At 48.6% G+C, this 15887-nt stretch overlaps 1 protein-coding gene across 1 annotated transcript; it reads left to right on the forward strand.

Moving 5' to 3' along the window:
- The first annotated feature begins 4081 nt into the window (after positions 1-4081).
- SNCG (synuclein gamma) lies at positions 4082-14387 on the forward strand. Its single transcript, XM_069071376.1, has 5 exons — positions 4082-4490; positions 7568-7609; positions 8412-8539; positions 12796-12867; positions 13951-14387. Exons 1-5 carry the CDS (start codon positions 4370-4372, stop codon positions 13969-13971), a joined length of 384 nt encoding a protein of 127 aa, XP_068927477.1. The 5' UTR covers positions 4082-4369; the 3' UTR covers positions 13972-14387.
- Positions 14388-15887: the final 1500 nt, after the last annotated feature.

Raw genomic sequence — 15887 nt, forward strand, 5'->3', positions numbered from 1 at the left:
CGGAAGAGGCCGTCCTGGCCCAGCCGCCTGGAAATGTCAGAGGCCACCTAACAATGCCTGGGGAGTTCCTGTGAAGAGGCTCAGAGGGGCAGTCTGGGGGGTTGGGACCTAGGGACAGGGAGGAAGAGAGCAGCCCTGGGCTTGGGGCAGTTTATTCAGGGCCACCTCTGTCCCTGGATGCGCCCTTTCAGACTTATCTGTCAACAGGAACTGGGGATTCTGCTCCCCAGGCCACAGGAAGAGGATGTCAGCTCCTTGAGCCCCCTCTGGAGCAGCCTCTCCCCAGAGGGGATTTGGCCTGGGATCGCATGAGACCGGCATGGCAGCATGGGAAGGACGCGGGTTTGAATCCCAGCTGAGTGGGACAAAGGTTCTGGGGTGGGTGGGGGTGGGGCCGGAATGTCATGGATGGAGATGGCAAGTAGAATTAAGTTTAATTCCAAGCTTAACTGGAATGTGTGAACAGGGGGATGGAAAATGAGCCTGGAAAATAGCCTGAAGCCAGATGGGTAAGGGCCTTAAAAGTCCAACAAAGAGTTTGTGTTTGACCTTAGAGTCAAGAGGGAACCACAGAAACTTTCTTGAACAGGGTGTGACAGGGTTAGATTTGTGCTTGAGCACATCAGTTTGTTGCACATGTATAATTTGGATCTCAGAATTAAGAAAAAAAGATTGTTAAAAATTGTTTTTACATACAAATGGAAAAATAAAATATTGATTTTTAAAAAAAGGATATCACTAGATTGGCTACAATGATAGAAAAGAGAGTGACAAATGTTGGAGGGGCTGTGGAAAAATTGGGACACTAATTCATTGTTGGTGAAATTGTGAACTGATCCAACCATTTTGTAGAGCAATCTGGAATGATGCCCAAAAGAATTATTAAACTGCCTACACCCTATGACCCAGCAATGCCACTACTTGGTCTGTTTCCAAAGATAATTAGGGAAAAGTTCAAAGAACCCATGTGTTCTAAAATGTTTATAGCAGCTCTCTTTGTGGTGACAAAGACCTGGAAATTATGGGGATGCCCATCATTTGGGGAATGGCTGAACAAGTTGTGGTCTATGCTTGTGATGGAATAGTGCTGTTCTATAAGAAACAATGAGCTTGATGATCTTAGAAAAGCACAGGAAGCGGCCTCAGACACTTGACACACTTACTAGCTGTGTGACTTGGGGCAAGTCACTTAACCCCAATAGCCCTCCAAAAATTAAAAAAAAAAGCACAGAAAGGTTTCCACAATGGAGAGCAAAATGAGCAGAAAGAAGAGAACATTGTATACAGTAACAGCAAGATTGTTTTAAGATGGACTTTGAGTGAATAAACTATTTTGACTATCATACATTCCCAAATTAACTATAAGGAAAGATGCTGTGTCCAGAGAAAAACTGATAGAATAATTTTGCATATATACATACACACATACCTATTTGTGTCTAATGCTAGCCATCTCTAGTTGGGGGGGAGTGGTGAGGGAAGAAAAAAATTTACATGATAATTTTGTTGTATATTTGAAAGGAATAAAGGCAGCTTGGAGGCACAGTGGATAGGCCACCGGCCCTGGAGTTAGGAGGACCTGAGTTCAAATTTGGCCTCAGAGAGCTGCTAGTTGTGTGACCCTGGGCAAGTCACTTAACTCTGATTGCCTCGCAACAAAAAAAAGAAAGAAAGGAATAGCAAATAATGCATAGTAGATCTGCAGTTTCATGTGCATTCATCTTTCTTATTGTACAGTGTTGTGGAAATGCTTGTTTTATTCCATAAAAATAAAATTTAAAAAGAAAAAGAATATCAGTTTGGCAACTATGAGGATGAATTGTAATGAAGAGAGATGAGGCAAGGACACCAGTTAGGGGCTATTACAATAGTCCTAGGAGAGAGGGGATGAGGGCCTCACCCAGGGCTCTGTGAGCAGAGAGGAGGGAATTTTTATAAAAAGATGGATAGAATCATTAGTATTTAGCAATAGATTGGATATGTAGAGTGAGGAGTAGTAGATAACTAGAAGGTAGTGGTCTACAAAGATGGTGGTGCCCTCAACAGAGATAGAGAAATTCTGGAGGGGTGGATTGCGGCGGGAAGCTGATGAGTTCTGTTTTGGACACGGTGACTTTGAGATGTGTACAGGACATCACATACAGATATGCCCAACAGAAAATCGGCAGTGTGGAACTGGAGCTAAGGAGAGAGATGAGGGTTTGGACATGTAGATCTGGGAATCATCGGCTTAGCAATGATAGCTGAATTCATCAGGGGGGAGAGAGAGAGACAGAGAGAGAGAGACAGAGAGAGAGAGACAGAGAGAGACAGAGAGAGAGAGACAGAGAGAGACAGAGACAGAGAGAGAGAGAAACAGATAGAGAGAGAGAGAGAGAGATGGAGAGAGAGAGGGAGGGAGGGAGGGAAGGAGTGAGGGAGAGAGAGAGGGGAAGAAGAGGAGGGGGAGAGAGAGAGGGGGAGAAGGGGAGGGAGAGAGAGAGGGAGAGAGGGAGAGGAAAAGAGGGTCCAATTGAAAACTGGGTGCATCCACTCTTAGATGGAGGGGGTGTTTTTCTAGCCCTAGCTAGTATTCAAGACCAGGAGACACCATCACTTGGAGGTAGGGAAAGGGACCTCCTGTCCAATACCACCTTTGTATCTACACCTGAACCTGCTAGCTCTGAGACCCCCTGAACATCCCTCTAAAGACTAATGACAGACAGAATCTTGCTAGCTTGGATGCAGTATGGTGCGTACAATGAGTGAAGGACAAGTCACTCTGGTCTTTGTTCAAGATTTTTCCTCTGACTCACTGTGGGGCCTTGGAAAAGACCGTTACTTTGTCTCCATATTTTTAGCTGCAGGATTGGTCCAGTACTCTGTATTATCTTACAGCATTTTCTAGGAGAGGGCCAACTTGAATCTGGATGGAGAGTTCATGCCTTCAATGGGGCAGACTCTGCAGGACCCAAGTGTCTGCGGCTAGCAGCTGTGTTTGCCATATGTGGTGGAGCTAGCATTTTTTGTTATTACTATACCACCAGAAGTGAATAGACAGAGGGGGGGAGGGGGGCTTTATCTCCCCCCCACCACCCCAAGAGATGATTGGATGCATCCCCCAAAAGGCCAGGTTAGAGACCATTCATTTAGGGCAGAGGAAAGGATTGCTGGACAGCTTGGGTTCAAACCCTGTCTCTGTCAATAATCACCTCAGGCCTCTGGGTCTCACTTCCCTCTTCTGCAAACTGAGGGGGGCAGATAGCCTCTGTGTTTCCTTCCAGCACTAGATTGCTGCTCTCAGACAAACTGCCTTCCTCCACCCTTAATAAGTTTCCTATTTTCCAGGCCAGGATCCCCCATGGGCACACATTCTATCGAACCTCTGGGGCATTCATTCCCACAGATACTAAATCATTGATGGATGCCCAAGAGGGTCATTGGAGAAAGTGTGTGTGCATACCTGTGTTTGGGAGGGGCAAGGATGAGGAGGGGAGACTGGGCATAGAATATCACTGGAGGTTTTCAAATAGCGTCTGGATGACCATCTGTAAGGGAACGTTCAGAAAGCATTTCGGCTTGGGGACAGGTTGGGCTAATTGACCTCTGAGGTCCCCTCAAGTGCCAAGATTCTAGGAGTCTATGAGGTCAGATGCTCAAGGACAAGGTCACTCTTATTCAGGCTGTTTTGAGGTGGGTCAAAACAGAACCGAGCCCTGGGAATGAATGAAGGATGGAGTCTGGGATTCTCTTGGGAGTGGAAACAGAATCCTTCGCGATCTGGGGTGGAGGAGGGAGTTTGGGGTCCCCTTATCTCCGGTAAGTTGCCCTGGGTCACCCCTTCCATCTCTCATGAACCTCCAATGCTAAGGGTGGGGCAGGGGGACCACCAAAGCGTGGATCCAGGGATCAGGAAAAGTGAAGCCAACAGCAGGCTAACTTGAGGCAGGGTCCTCAGAGAGACCAGACCAGCTGTCCCCAACCTCGGTCTGACCAGTATTCCCCGAGAATCTCGGGACCCCCATTTTCTTTCCAGGATAACTTGCCCTTGGAGCACATAATGAGAGCACTGCAGCTTGCAGAGGCTGGCGGGGAGCCAGCCGCGCTCCTTTCTCCTCATCTCTGCTCCGCTCCCCACCCGGCCAGGCTGGAGCATTAATATTTCAACACCGCCTGGCTGCTGGTATTGGCTCCACCGCAGTGCACTTTGTCAATAAGACAGCCAGGCAGGGAGGGAGCTAACCGGCCACCCGCAGGGGAACCAACCACAGCAGCGGCGGCGGCAATAGCACTCGCTCAGACTGCCTTGAGCAGAGGGATCGCGAGTGTCGGCTCCCCTGTTCGACCGTACCGAACTCCAGCCCGGGAGCTCACTGCACTCTCAGCCACCATGGATGTCTTTAAGAAAGGTTTCTCTATTGCTAAGGAGGGCGTGGTGGGGGCTGTGGAGAAGACCAAGCAGGGAGTCACCGAGGCAGCTGAGAAGACCAAGGAGGGGGTGATGTATGTGGGTAAGTTGGGAATCAGGGGGATGAAGTGACGTGGCGGGAGGGGCGCTCAGCCTCCTCATTGATACCAGTCTTGGTATTGGGGGAGCTCAGAGTGGAAGGCCTGGGGAGCCCCCCACCCCGTTCAGGCTGGACCCAGATGTGGTGGCCACTGGATTATCTCCCCATCATAACCCTGGGTTCTTAAGTATACTACTGGGTGGGGGGCAGTTCCACAGCTGCTGGGGTTATTCCCACTCTTTCTGCAGCCCTGTCCCGTTAAGGTCGAATAACTGCTTCAGTTCTCTGTCCATTGAAAGACCCCTACTGCTGGGTAATTAATAAGGGGAGTGGTCCTGATACTGCCTGGCCTATGACCTAACTGACCTGGAAGCCAGTGACTTCCTGGGATGAGAGTGGTCCTTCCAAGGGCCACCATGATTAGGGCTCATTTTCCTGTCTCCCTCCTCCAACCTAACTTTTGCTACAATCAAGGCTTCTGTGCCGCCTTTGGATTTCCCTGTAGGGCAGACATTCCATGGGGAAGGGACAGAGAAACTGGGACAGGTTTGGGAGGGAGGGGGATGTGTGCAGGCTACAGAGAGCTGGGGGAGAAAACTGGGCTTTTTGCCATCAGGACCACGCCCTAGAGCCTCTTTCGCTACTGGAGTCTGTCTCCCTGAATGGAGACTGACGGATGCGCAGGTCATCCCTTGCTCAGAGGACTGGAGCCCCAGCAAACACTCACTAGCCACAAACATGCATGGTGTGTCTGCTTGTGTGCGGGTCCACACCTGTACTGGGGAGATGCTGGGAGCAGGGGACTGTTGCAACATTCACAGTCTAACATATGCTGTCCTTGCAAAATGCTCTCTCCTGCTCCCTCCCCCAGCTGAGGTTTCTGTCTGCCCTGGGCTGGGCTTTGTTGTCTGGACCCCTTTGCTTTGAGATTTATTGGTGGGAGGAGAGGGAAATGGGGCCCCCCAGGCTTAAAGAGGCCACAGATCCCACATAACTGAATAAGAAAGAGTCTTGAACTCAGAGTCAAAAGACCTTTGGGTCCAAATCCTATGGAGCCACAAAGCCTCACTTTCCTCACCTATAAAAAAGAGAGAGTGATGCTTACACTCTCTTCCTCATTGGACTGTTGTTATTATGATCATTCCTACTTCTGGTGTCTGGACTTTTTCCTTTGAGACATTTCCTGGGGGCAGCGACTTGCTTACCTTGTGCCTGGCTTTGTCTGGAGGAATGAAGCATTGCTGTGGCCTAGCAGATTGGCCTGTGACTGAGGGGGCCTCTAAGGACTGAGACAAAGGCAGACATGTGCAGACTGCCCTGTGTCCCTCCCCCACTTCCTGGCTCACACCAGGCACCTGCTACTTCCCCAGGGAAGGCAAGCCTGGTTTTCTGATAACTTTGGGACTCATCTGCAGCTTTCGGGGACTGGGGGAGATGGAGGAGGGAGGGAATGGTCAGAGACTAAGAAGAGGGGGGGGGGACAGAAGTGCTGCCACTTATTCCTCCGTCCCCTTCCCCCTTCATCATCCTCATTCCAAGGTGTCTCCATCCAGCCTGCCACAGAAATCCCTGCTTCCAACGGCTCGGAGATGAAAGCTGGCTTTATGACTCAGCTCCTCCTCTATCCTCCAATCCTGTTTAGCCCAGAGGTCTTCAGGAGCTAATATTTTTCATGTCTATTCACATACAGAGTTCATTTAGTCTACACCTCTGCTTCAAGTTATACTATCAGGCAAGATCTGGAAGACCCTAGTCAGAGATGAACTCATAGATTCAGACTGTTAGAGCTGGTAAGGGACCTTAGGTCAAACCCCCCCCCCCAAATTGAGGATCAGATTGGGTAAAGGACCTTCCCAAAGCTGTCCAGCTTGTGAATGAGAGAGGTAGGACCCGAACCCAGGTCTTCTGACTCCAAGGCTAGTGGTCTCCCACTATGCCACTTTGCTGATACTCTATGATGGCTCTAGGGGGGATGAGGTGACAGGGGTGCTCCTGAGCTCAGGGGACCAGACAGTGACAGTCCTTCCAGATCTCCAGAGCAGGTCCCAAGCTGGGAAAGAGTCTGGGCGGAGCCCAGGACTAGGGTGAGAACACAGATCATGGGGACGGTGATATGAGATTCTTGGGGGGGGGGGGTGATATCCAGCTTGTCTTGTGGGAAGGAGGATGGCCTGGAGGAAGTTGTGCCCTAAGCTGGTTATCCTGCCCTCCTCTGTGTTCAGACTCTTCCATCCTGTTCAGTCCTGTCCTACTGGGTTCCTCCAGACGTGGAAGGAAAGAGCCCTTTGATGTAGGCTGGATTTCCGCTAATGAATGAATAAGAATTTGCATTGAAGAAGGCAAGTGTCTGTTGCTTAAAACACATCATTCTTCCAGTGACCCCAAGAGAAAACCAGTCTTGGTTATTCCCACCCTGAAGGACCTCTGGGGGCTCAAGGGGAAGGGCCAGGCTTGGGATGGAAGCAATGTTCTTTCTGTGTCTCCTCCATCTCCTCTCAATATCCCTTCCTTTCCATTTCTGCCACCCTATCCTCTGCCCCCCTCCCCATCCCACCACTGCCTCTTCATCTCCTGGCCTTCTCCCCTCCCATCTCCTGTCTCCCTGTTTCTCCCTCCGTCCACAGTCTCCTTCTGTTTTCTGTTTCTCTTCTCCTTGTACTGTCCCCCAAGCTTGTCCTTTATATTCTTTTTCCAGTCTCTGTCCATCATCTGCCTTTCTGTGATTGGTTCCTCTAGCCCACTGATTCTGCATCTTTCTTCCCCCACCTCCCTGCCCCTTTCCACTGCTCATTTCTCCATTTTCCACTTCCCAATCCCGATTCCTCTACTCTAACGTGGGCGCATCTTGCCTGTTTTTTTCCACCTCTGTCTCCTTGGTCTTTCCTTCCCTTTACTGCTTAAACCTGAGCAAGAGGTTCACTGCTTCTGTCAGAAGGCCCTCCCTTTTCCTCTGTTATATTCTTCTCTATCCTTTGAATGCAGAAGATGCCCTATGGCAATGGGAGGAAGAGGCCAAAGCGAGGGCTCCTGGCATGGCTAAGTTGTTCTGGGAATTGACCTGGTCTTTGCTTCCTTCACAGGGACTAAAACCAAAGAAGGTGTGGTACAGAGTGTGACCTCAGGTAAGGAGCTGGGACTACCTGTGACCCTGGGGGTCGAGAGTCCCTGGGATTTTCTCTGCAAAGCTGCTTCCTTAGAATCCAAATTCCCCAGGATCCCTCAGATATCAGATCCTAGTATGAGGCCTTAGACTTACCTTTATGCCCCGGAACACTCTCCTCCCTGTCACATTCACTATCATCAGGCCCTGGGGAGATAGGTGATCACTCCCCATGACTTTATTGGTATTTGAAGGCAAATGCTCCTGAGATAGTCCTCTTAGAAACCAGTCCTGTTGTCTAGGGGTATGTGTGAGGCACAGCCCCATTTGTGTGGATTCTTCCTCCACAAAGGGAGTGGAAAATGCTGAAGATCTATAATATCTCTCTCTCTCTCTCTCTCTCTCTCTCTCTCTCTGTCTCTCTCTCTCTCGGTCACTCCCTCTCTGTCTGTCTGTCTCTCTCTTCTGTCTCTGTTTGTTTCTGTCTGTCTCTCTTACTCCCTTACTCCCCTGAATACATTGGGGGGGGGGCGGTATATCCTGAGCCATTAGAGCCTGTGATTGGGGGAAATGAAGTGAAAATGGGTTGAGAAATTTGGGTATCTGAATCCTGGAAACTCCCTCTCTGTCTTCATTCCTGGGGGACCGAGCACAGAATTCAGTGTTCAAATGACCATACTAAGGCCTAATTACTGTACTGTGAGGAGGGACCCTTGGGGAACACAGAATAACGTCACCCTGAAGGAGGGAGGGGTCAGGAAAGCAAAAAAACAAAAAACTGAAGCCAGAGGGGAAAAAAATGTTTTCTATTCTCCCCCAACAAGTTGCGGAAAAGACCAAAGAACAGGCCAACATGGTAAGTGATGCCATGGTGGCCAGTGTGAACACTGTGGCCAACAAGACAGTGGAGGAGGCTGAAAACATTGTGGTGACCACGGGCATCGTTCGGAAGGTGAGTTGTCTCTGCTCAATATTCCAGGGAAACCTTAGTCCCCGAGACTCCCAGCAGATTTCAAGGGGCTTCTGGCCAAAAGCTGGCTTTGGCTCCATCTTGTATGGGGCTCAGAAATGATGGATATAACCTCCATCTCTCCAGTGCTCTCAGGTTAACAAAGTCCTTTTCTTCACAACAGCCCTGCCAACATAAGGATGCTTCACCCCATTTTACAGGTGAAAAAACTAAGCTTCAGAGAGAGGAAGCAGTTTCACCCACAGACATATGGCTGAGAAGTTCAGGGCTCCTTGAACTAGGAAAAGAGACAAAAAGAGAGAGGAAGAAAGGAAGGCAGGGGGCAGGGAGAGGAGGAGGCTTTTTTTTCAAAGCCTTTCCCAAACAATTAGTTCCAACCTTGTCTCTGTCACAAACTGCCTCTGTGATCCTGGACTATGAGCTTATGGTCCCTTTGAGTCTCACACAAGATCTGTGTAAACAGGAGCAAGGATGAAGATTATTATCCTTGTTGTGCTTCTGGGGAAACCGAGGCAGTTTGTCAATTTCAGAGGCAGGACCAGAACCCAGGTCTGCTAACTCTCAGCTGTAGTTCAGAGCTGGAAGGGACCTCAGAGGTCATTGAGTCCAACCTCCTTATTTAACATTTGAGGAAACCGAGGCCCAGAGACACTAAATGGTAACACAATTAGTGAGTGTCACAGTCTAGATTGGTAGCCTGTGAAACGGGGAATTAACTCTTCACCCTTAAGAGAAGAAATCACTATATTCATTAGGTTATAAGAATAAAAACTTGGTAGGAATTTTTCATAGAAAATGGGAGTCAGAAGGGACCTTTTGCAGCAGGAATCCTTTTTACAATATACCCAACAAGTGGTTCCTTGAAGACTTCTAGTGATGGGGAACCCCCCCTCCCCCCCCCCCCCCCCCCAACATCTTCTTCTTTAGGCTAACCGTTTCAGTTTCTTTCAACCAATGTCCCTGTGAGTCCTCCCCTCATCCTGGTCATCTTTCTCTGAAAGGCTATGACTCACCAACATCCCTTCAAAAAGGTGGGATTCAAGACTGAACACAGTTCCCTAGGGGTGACCTGATAAGGGAAAAATACTCCAGGCCTATTCCTTGCCTCCTCCTGGACACCACTTGTGTAATCTACCTGAAGATTTCATCAGAGAGGAGTTTGTTATTGAGGATAGGTTACTGGGCTTCGCATCAGGAGACCTGGGTTCAAATCCTACCCCAGACACTTACCAGCTATGTAACTCTGGGAAAATCCCTTACCCTCTCTGAACCTCAGTATTCTCCGAAGTTTCCATCAGGCTCTAAATCTATGGTGCTTTGTATGAACCTTTCTGAGCTTCAAATCTAAAATTATGTTATAGATAGTCCAATGGCTCACAAACAGAGGTGCTTAACTTAATAAATGAATGTTCCCTTCCCCTCCCTCCCACTGCTGAAGACTATGGCATTTCTTTAATCTAATAACCCCTTTGGTATGTCTTGGGGAAAAAACAAACAAATAGCATTTGGTTCTAGCAAGGGGCCCTATCCCATAAGAGATTTTAGAGGCATTTTTTTTTTTTGTGGGGAGAAAGAGCTTAGGGTCAGATAAAACAGAGTTATAAGGGCTCACGTTTCTGCAGGGTGTTAGCATTTCCTAAATACTTTCCTTAATTCATCTCTCTGATGTAGCTAGTGAGCATATGTTTATCCCCATTTTACAGATGGGTAATCTGAAACTCACAGAGATTAAGTAATTTGAGTGGGGTCTCTTCAGTTAGTAAGAGTTTCATCTGTGACTCAGAAATACAGTCCTTCTGACTTCCACAGCAGTTTACAAAGCATTATCTTCCCAATGCCTCAGGGAAGGAGGCACAGCATTGAGTGGGATTGGGTTGACAAGAGCCAAGGTCTTGTGACTCCCCATCCACGCCCACCCTATTACACTAGGCTGCTGTTTGGATCCCACATACTAGGCTGTGTGAGCCTGGGGAAGTCCTAACCAATTTGAGCCTCAGTCTCTTCATCTGTAAAAGAGGGATGACTCTATCCACAGTTCTTATGTCTCAGCATTCTATGAGGTGCAAAGGAAAGAATGTAGGGATTGCTGTTTGCAGATTTTAAAGTGTTATGTAAATGTCTACGATTGGTGTCTGCATTCGGTTGGGCACCATTCAGCTGGGGCATTTAGGGGCTTCATGGTTCTAGGACTAGTGAGGGAGTCTGGAGTGCAGGAGAGAGCTCTTTCTATGCAGTCTCTCTCAGCTGTGTGCCTGAGCCTTGTGATGCCATCAGGGACACTGAAGATGCCTCATTCCAAGTCATCGGTGCCCTAGTTGTAAACACAGACAGTCCTGCCCAAGGGAAACCCTCCTGGCTGTGCTGCCCTTGATGAGAGAGGCTCCAGGCTAATAGCGAGTCTCAGATGGGGACTCCCGGGCAAGAGACTGGACCAATGAACCCCTAGAGGAGACATCTAGTTTGGGACCAAGCATCCCTTTAAGTGAGTTAATAATCACCGATATTTGCCTGGATTGGCAGGTGAGAGGTCAGCATTCAGGAGAACGCCTCTTGCCTTGACAACTGTTGGGCCAGAAATGGGGCCATCTACCCCAGCTAATAAGAATTATAGTAACTCAAACTTACATATGATGTTAAGGTTTGCAAAGCCCTTTAGAAATATTATCTCAATTGATCCATACAACAGCCCTGGGAGGCAGGTGCTCGCTCTTATTAGCTCCATTTTCAGATGAGTAAACTGTGTCTGAGAGAGGTGAGATAACTTGTCCCACAGCTAGTGAGTGTCTGAAGCAGGACTGGAACTCAGGTCTTCTAGACTCTAAATCCAGTGCTATTCGTTGTGCCACTAAATTGGCTGTCCCCAAACCTCCCCCTCATTTGCGTTACATTTTCTGTAGATGTCTCACGTCCTCCTGAGGGCTGTTTCTCACTTGCCTTAGTTTTCTTATCTGGAAAATGGGCCTGACGCCGGGACAATCAGTCCTAGAATCCCACATGCGTACACCAAAATACCAAGACTGCAAGTACGAAGTAGAAAATTCAGGACTTGAAAGAACAGAGTTATAGTTCTATAGAATCAGTAATTCTGAAGGGTCATTTCCTACCCTTCATCAACACATCTCATTCATCACCTCTCACTAGATAGAAATACTCTCTGGAGCCAACTGATCCTAATATCCCCCCACCCCCATCCCTTCCTGCAGAACTGGGAACATCAAGTGGCAATTTTGGGGAGAAGGATTTAGACTTGATGTCAGGGAAGTTTGCTGAAAGCCAGTGGTGTGCCAAAGTGGTATGTGCTGCTTTGGGTGGGCTGGCCATCATTGGACATCTTCACAAGCTGGGTGCCCATTTGTCAGGGACAGTACAGAGGGCATGCCTGATGAGGACTCAGTTGGACTAGTTGGCCTCTGAAGTCCATTTGCCGTTCTACAATTCTAACAGGTGCAGAAACACTGGGCTGGGCTGGCTGCCTACAGGAGATATGAACTGGGGAGGTTCCATTGAATTCAATTCCATTTGCATTTAATAAGGGCATCCCTTCGGAGTGGGAGATTGGGGGTTATCTCTGTTCCAGAGACACAGTATATGTGCCTCTCTCCCTCTTTCCATACATCCCTCCTTCCCTCACTTATTGCTTCTGTCCCACCCTTTCTCCTTCTCTTCTTCCCTCCCTTTCTTTGTAACCCTCCTTTTCTCCCTGCCCCTCTGCCTTTCTTTCTTCCCCTTCTCTCCTTGTTTATCATCGTTCCTCTCTCTTCCTTCCTCTCTCCTTCTATTTCTGTCTTCCTCCTTTCCTTGACCCTCTACCTTCCTTTCTTCCTCTCTCCTTCTATTCTTCTCCTCTTCTGTCTCTGTCTTCCTCCTCTCCCTGCCTCCCTTTCTTCCTCTCTTCTTCTGTCTCTTTCTCCTCTCCCTGCCCGTCTGCCTTCTTTTGTTCTTTTCTCCTCCCTTATTCTTTCCTCCTCTCCCTGCCCCCTGCCTCCCTTTCTTCCTCTCTCCTTCTATTCTTCTCCTCTTCTGTCTCTGTCTCTTCCTGCCTCCCTTCTTTCCTCTAGCCCTTCCTTTCAATCTCCCCTTTTCCTTTCCCGTCATCCTTCCCCCTACCCTCCCTCTTCCCTTTTCTTTGTCATGCTTACACCCCAGCTCCCTGTCCCCTGGGCCTCCGCCTGTACTGTTTAACCCCTCTGGGCTCCTGCCCTAGCCCTCCTAACCAGCTGTACCTTTTGTTTCCCCAGGAGGACTTAGTGCATCCGGCTCCATCTGAGCACGGGGCCCCAGAAGATCAGCCAGCAGAAGTTACTGATGAGGTAAAGGGTCCGGATGCTTCCGTCCCCCTTCCTCAGGGCTCTGCACGTTTTCTGCCTGTCCTCTAAGATTTTCCATTTCAGCCTCTTGGACTCGGAGAAGCGTAGCGACAGCAGCAGCTGGGAGCCTTCTGCCCAGGGCCCTATCACCCCCTCATCCCCATCTTTCCCAGTTCATTCTTTTGCTCTATGGTCCCCTAGGCCCAGAGGATCTTCCTCTAGGAGGAGTTTTTACTGTTGTTTTTCAGTCATTTTAGGCATGTCTGACTCTTTGCGGCCCCATTTGGGGTCTTGCAAAGATACTGCAGTGGTTTGCCATTTCCTTCTCCAGCTCATTTTACAGATGAGGAAATCGAGGCAAACAAGGTTTAAAAAATGTGACTTGCCCAGGGTCTGAGGCCAGGTTCAAACTCAGGAAGATGAGTCTTCCTGATGTCAGGCCCAGGCCTCCATTCCCTGTGCCTCTGTCTCCTTTCCTACCCCACCTCCTTTACCCACCCGGATTGTTTTCTAAGGTCTCCCTGCCATAGGCCTAGAGTTTGGATGAGGGCTGTTTGTGGCATGGCCTTCAGAGGCTTACTTAATGTAGAGTGCGCTTGAGCAAATGGAATGAACTACAGATTGACCCCAAGCTCCAGCCATTTACTGATCCTTTGACCCCAAACCCAGAATGAGCCTTAATAATAGTGACATAATGAGCCCTAATGCTAGTCATAGATGGACCCTTCACCCTGGTCATAGTCTGACCCCCTAATCCTGGCTGAAGGCTGAGCCTTCTACCTGCTCAAATGGTCCTTGGACCCTTGCCTTGTACTTCAACCCAGTGCTAGCCCCAGACTAACTCCTAATCTTACCTGAGAACTCCAAAGCCACATATGCCCTGAGTCACGAGAGGGAATGGCTAAGAGGGCTTTGGGCTCATCCCTGCCACAGGAGCCCAACTCAGGAAGTTGTGTGCCCTCCAGTGGCGGGCCTGACTCCCTGCCATGTTTGTATAGGAAGTCTGTGGCTTGGTATTGTGTTTGGGGGTACTCAGAGTGGTGCATCTGTGTGTTTACGCTGTGCTTTATTTGCTCTCTCCTTGAGGTGGAGGGCAGTGGAGACTAGTCGGAGAAGCATCGTGGAGCCGGGCCAAGGATTGTGGAGCCAGTAGCTGACACTAACCTTCCTCCCCCATCCCCACATCACCTCCCTCTCCCAGAGTTCCTTCTTGAACCCAGCTCCCTGCCCTTCTCCCCTGTCCCTGACTGGATGAACACATCATGCTACATGTGAAAATCAGGTTCTGTAGTCTATGTGTTGACAAGCCCTGCTCTGGGCAGCTTCCTTCTACTTTCACCTGTGGCTTTAGCCTCCCTGGACCCACCCTAAACCACCTGTCCATCCATTTGAGCGTCCTTGCTGCTGCTCCCTCCCTCCCTCCTTCTTTCCCTCTGTTCAATTGGACTCCATAGATGCTGGGTGTGCTTTACGTATTTATTTATTTACAAATGATACCAAAATAAAACTGTGTTTGAACCATTCTTCCCAGCTGGCTCTCTGGTTCATCCTCCTTTTTCCTTTCCTTTGAACAAAGCACAGCTACCCCCAGGCAGCATCTGGGCAAGGAGGAAGGGACTCCTGCATTGAATGAGGAATCTGGTTTTGGTTGCACCTTCCCAGACTGCCTTAGAGCCTAGTCCACAGACTGACCCTCAACGTGGTTGCAGACTCATCTTTAAGAAGGCTAGTGCTGGTGTGTGGGAGGGGAAGATGGGCCTGGGAAAAGACAGAATGGGAGGTGAGAATCTCTTGCATTTATGTCGACTCCTAAGGTTTTCAAACCACTTTCTATAAGTTAGCTCTTTGGCTCCTCATCACAGCTTTGTACTTTTATCAGAGGGCAGGGGTGGGGGGCAGAGGTTGACATTCCGCCTCCAAAGCCAGCACTCTTCCCAATGTAGCCAGCAGATCTTTTCTACTCCAAGTGGAAGAAACCTCTCAAAGAAATTCAATGACTTGCCCATGATTACCCAGCTAGGAAGTGTCAGAGCTGGGATTTGAATTTAGGTATTTCCTGCTTTCAGGTCTAACATTCTTTTCCTCTCCCCTCCTAGTCTTTATAATCCTTGGACACCCATTGTACAGAAAATGGGATATAGGTGTGACATGCTATTTCTTGTATGATTTGGGGCAAGTCTCTTGAGATCTCTGACTCAGATTCCACATTTGCCAAAGAAAGGATTAAGCTGGAAGTTAACTATGGGCTCTTCAACCCAAACTCTGTGGGTGCACACGTCAGTTAATTAAAATACGGCGACTTTTGTTCTGAAGGCGGCATCATAGGCTATGGAGGTGAAATGAAATTGGAGTTCATCTGGTCCTAGGCCCATTTTTTACAAATGGCAAAATCAGCAACATGTCCAAGGTCACATAGGCAGTGTTCAAAATGGGATTTAAACCTACATTCTTGACTCTAGAGCAAGGGCTGTCTATACTGCCTCTTGGGAGTCCTCCAGTTCTAAATAGGACCATAGAATCTCAGAAGAAGAAAGAATTGAAATTGTCTCCTAGCTTAACCAGTACCTGAACAGGAACCATCTTGATAATCTTTCTGATCAGTGGCCCCCCAGCTTTCTAGCTACAAGTGGAGAGGCTCATCACCAGGAGGTCAGCCCCCTAAATGATGAGTAATTATGGTGACCCATGATCATGCCAGGATTCTATTTCCCCAAGTCTTTGGTACCTACCTTGTTGCCTAAAGTATAGACTCTATCTTGACATTTGAGGTCCTCTATGATCCAGCCGTCCTAACTCTAGATTATTTTGTCTCATACTATTGTCCTTTATAGGACTCGGCATCTAGCTAAACTACAAACGCCAGCTGTTAAGTAAATGTAAGCTATTATAAGTGTTAGAAGAAGCTACAAGGCTAGGCTTAGAGTTATGGTGACCTGGGTTCAAATCCCTCCCCCCCCCCACACTTAATAGCTGTATGATCCTAGGCCAGTCACTTAACCCTGTGAGTTTCTGTTTACTCATCT

This window comes from Petaurus breviceps, unplaced genomic scaffold (genome assembly GCF_028583685.1).
Source record: "Petaurus breviceps papuanus isolate PSGF00001 unplaced genomic scaffold, PetGlider_PUasm1.0 90825, whole genome shotgun sequence".
NCBI lineage: Eukaryota > Metazoa > Chordata > Mammalia > Diprotodontia > Petauridae > Petaurus > Petaurus breviceps.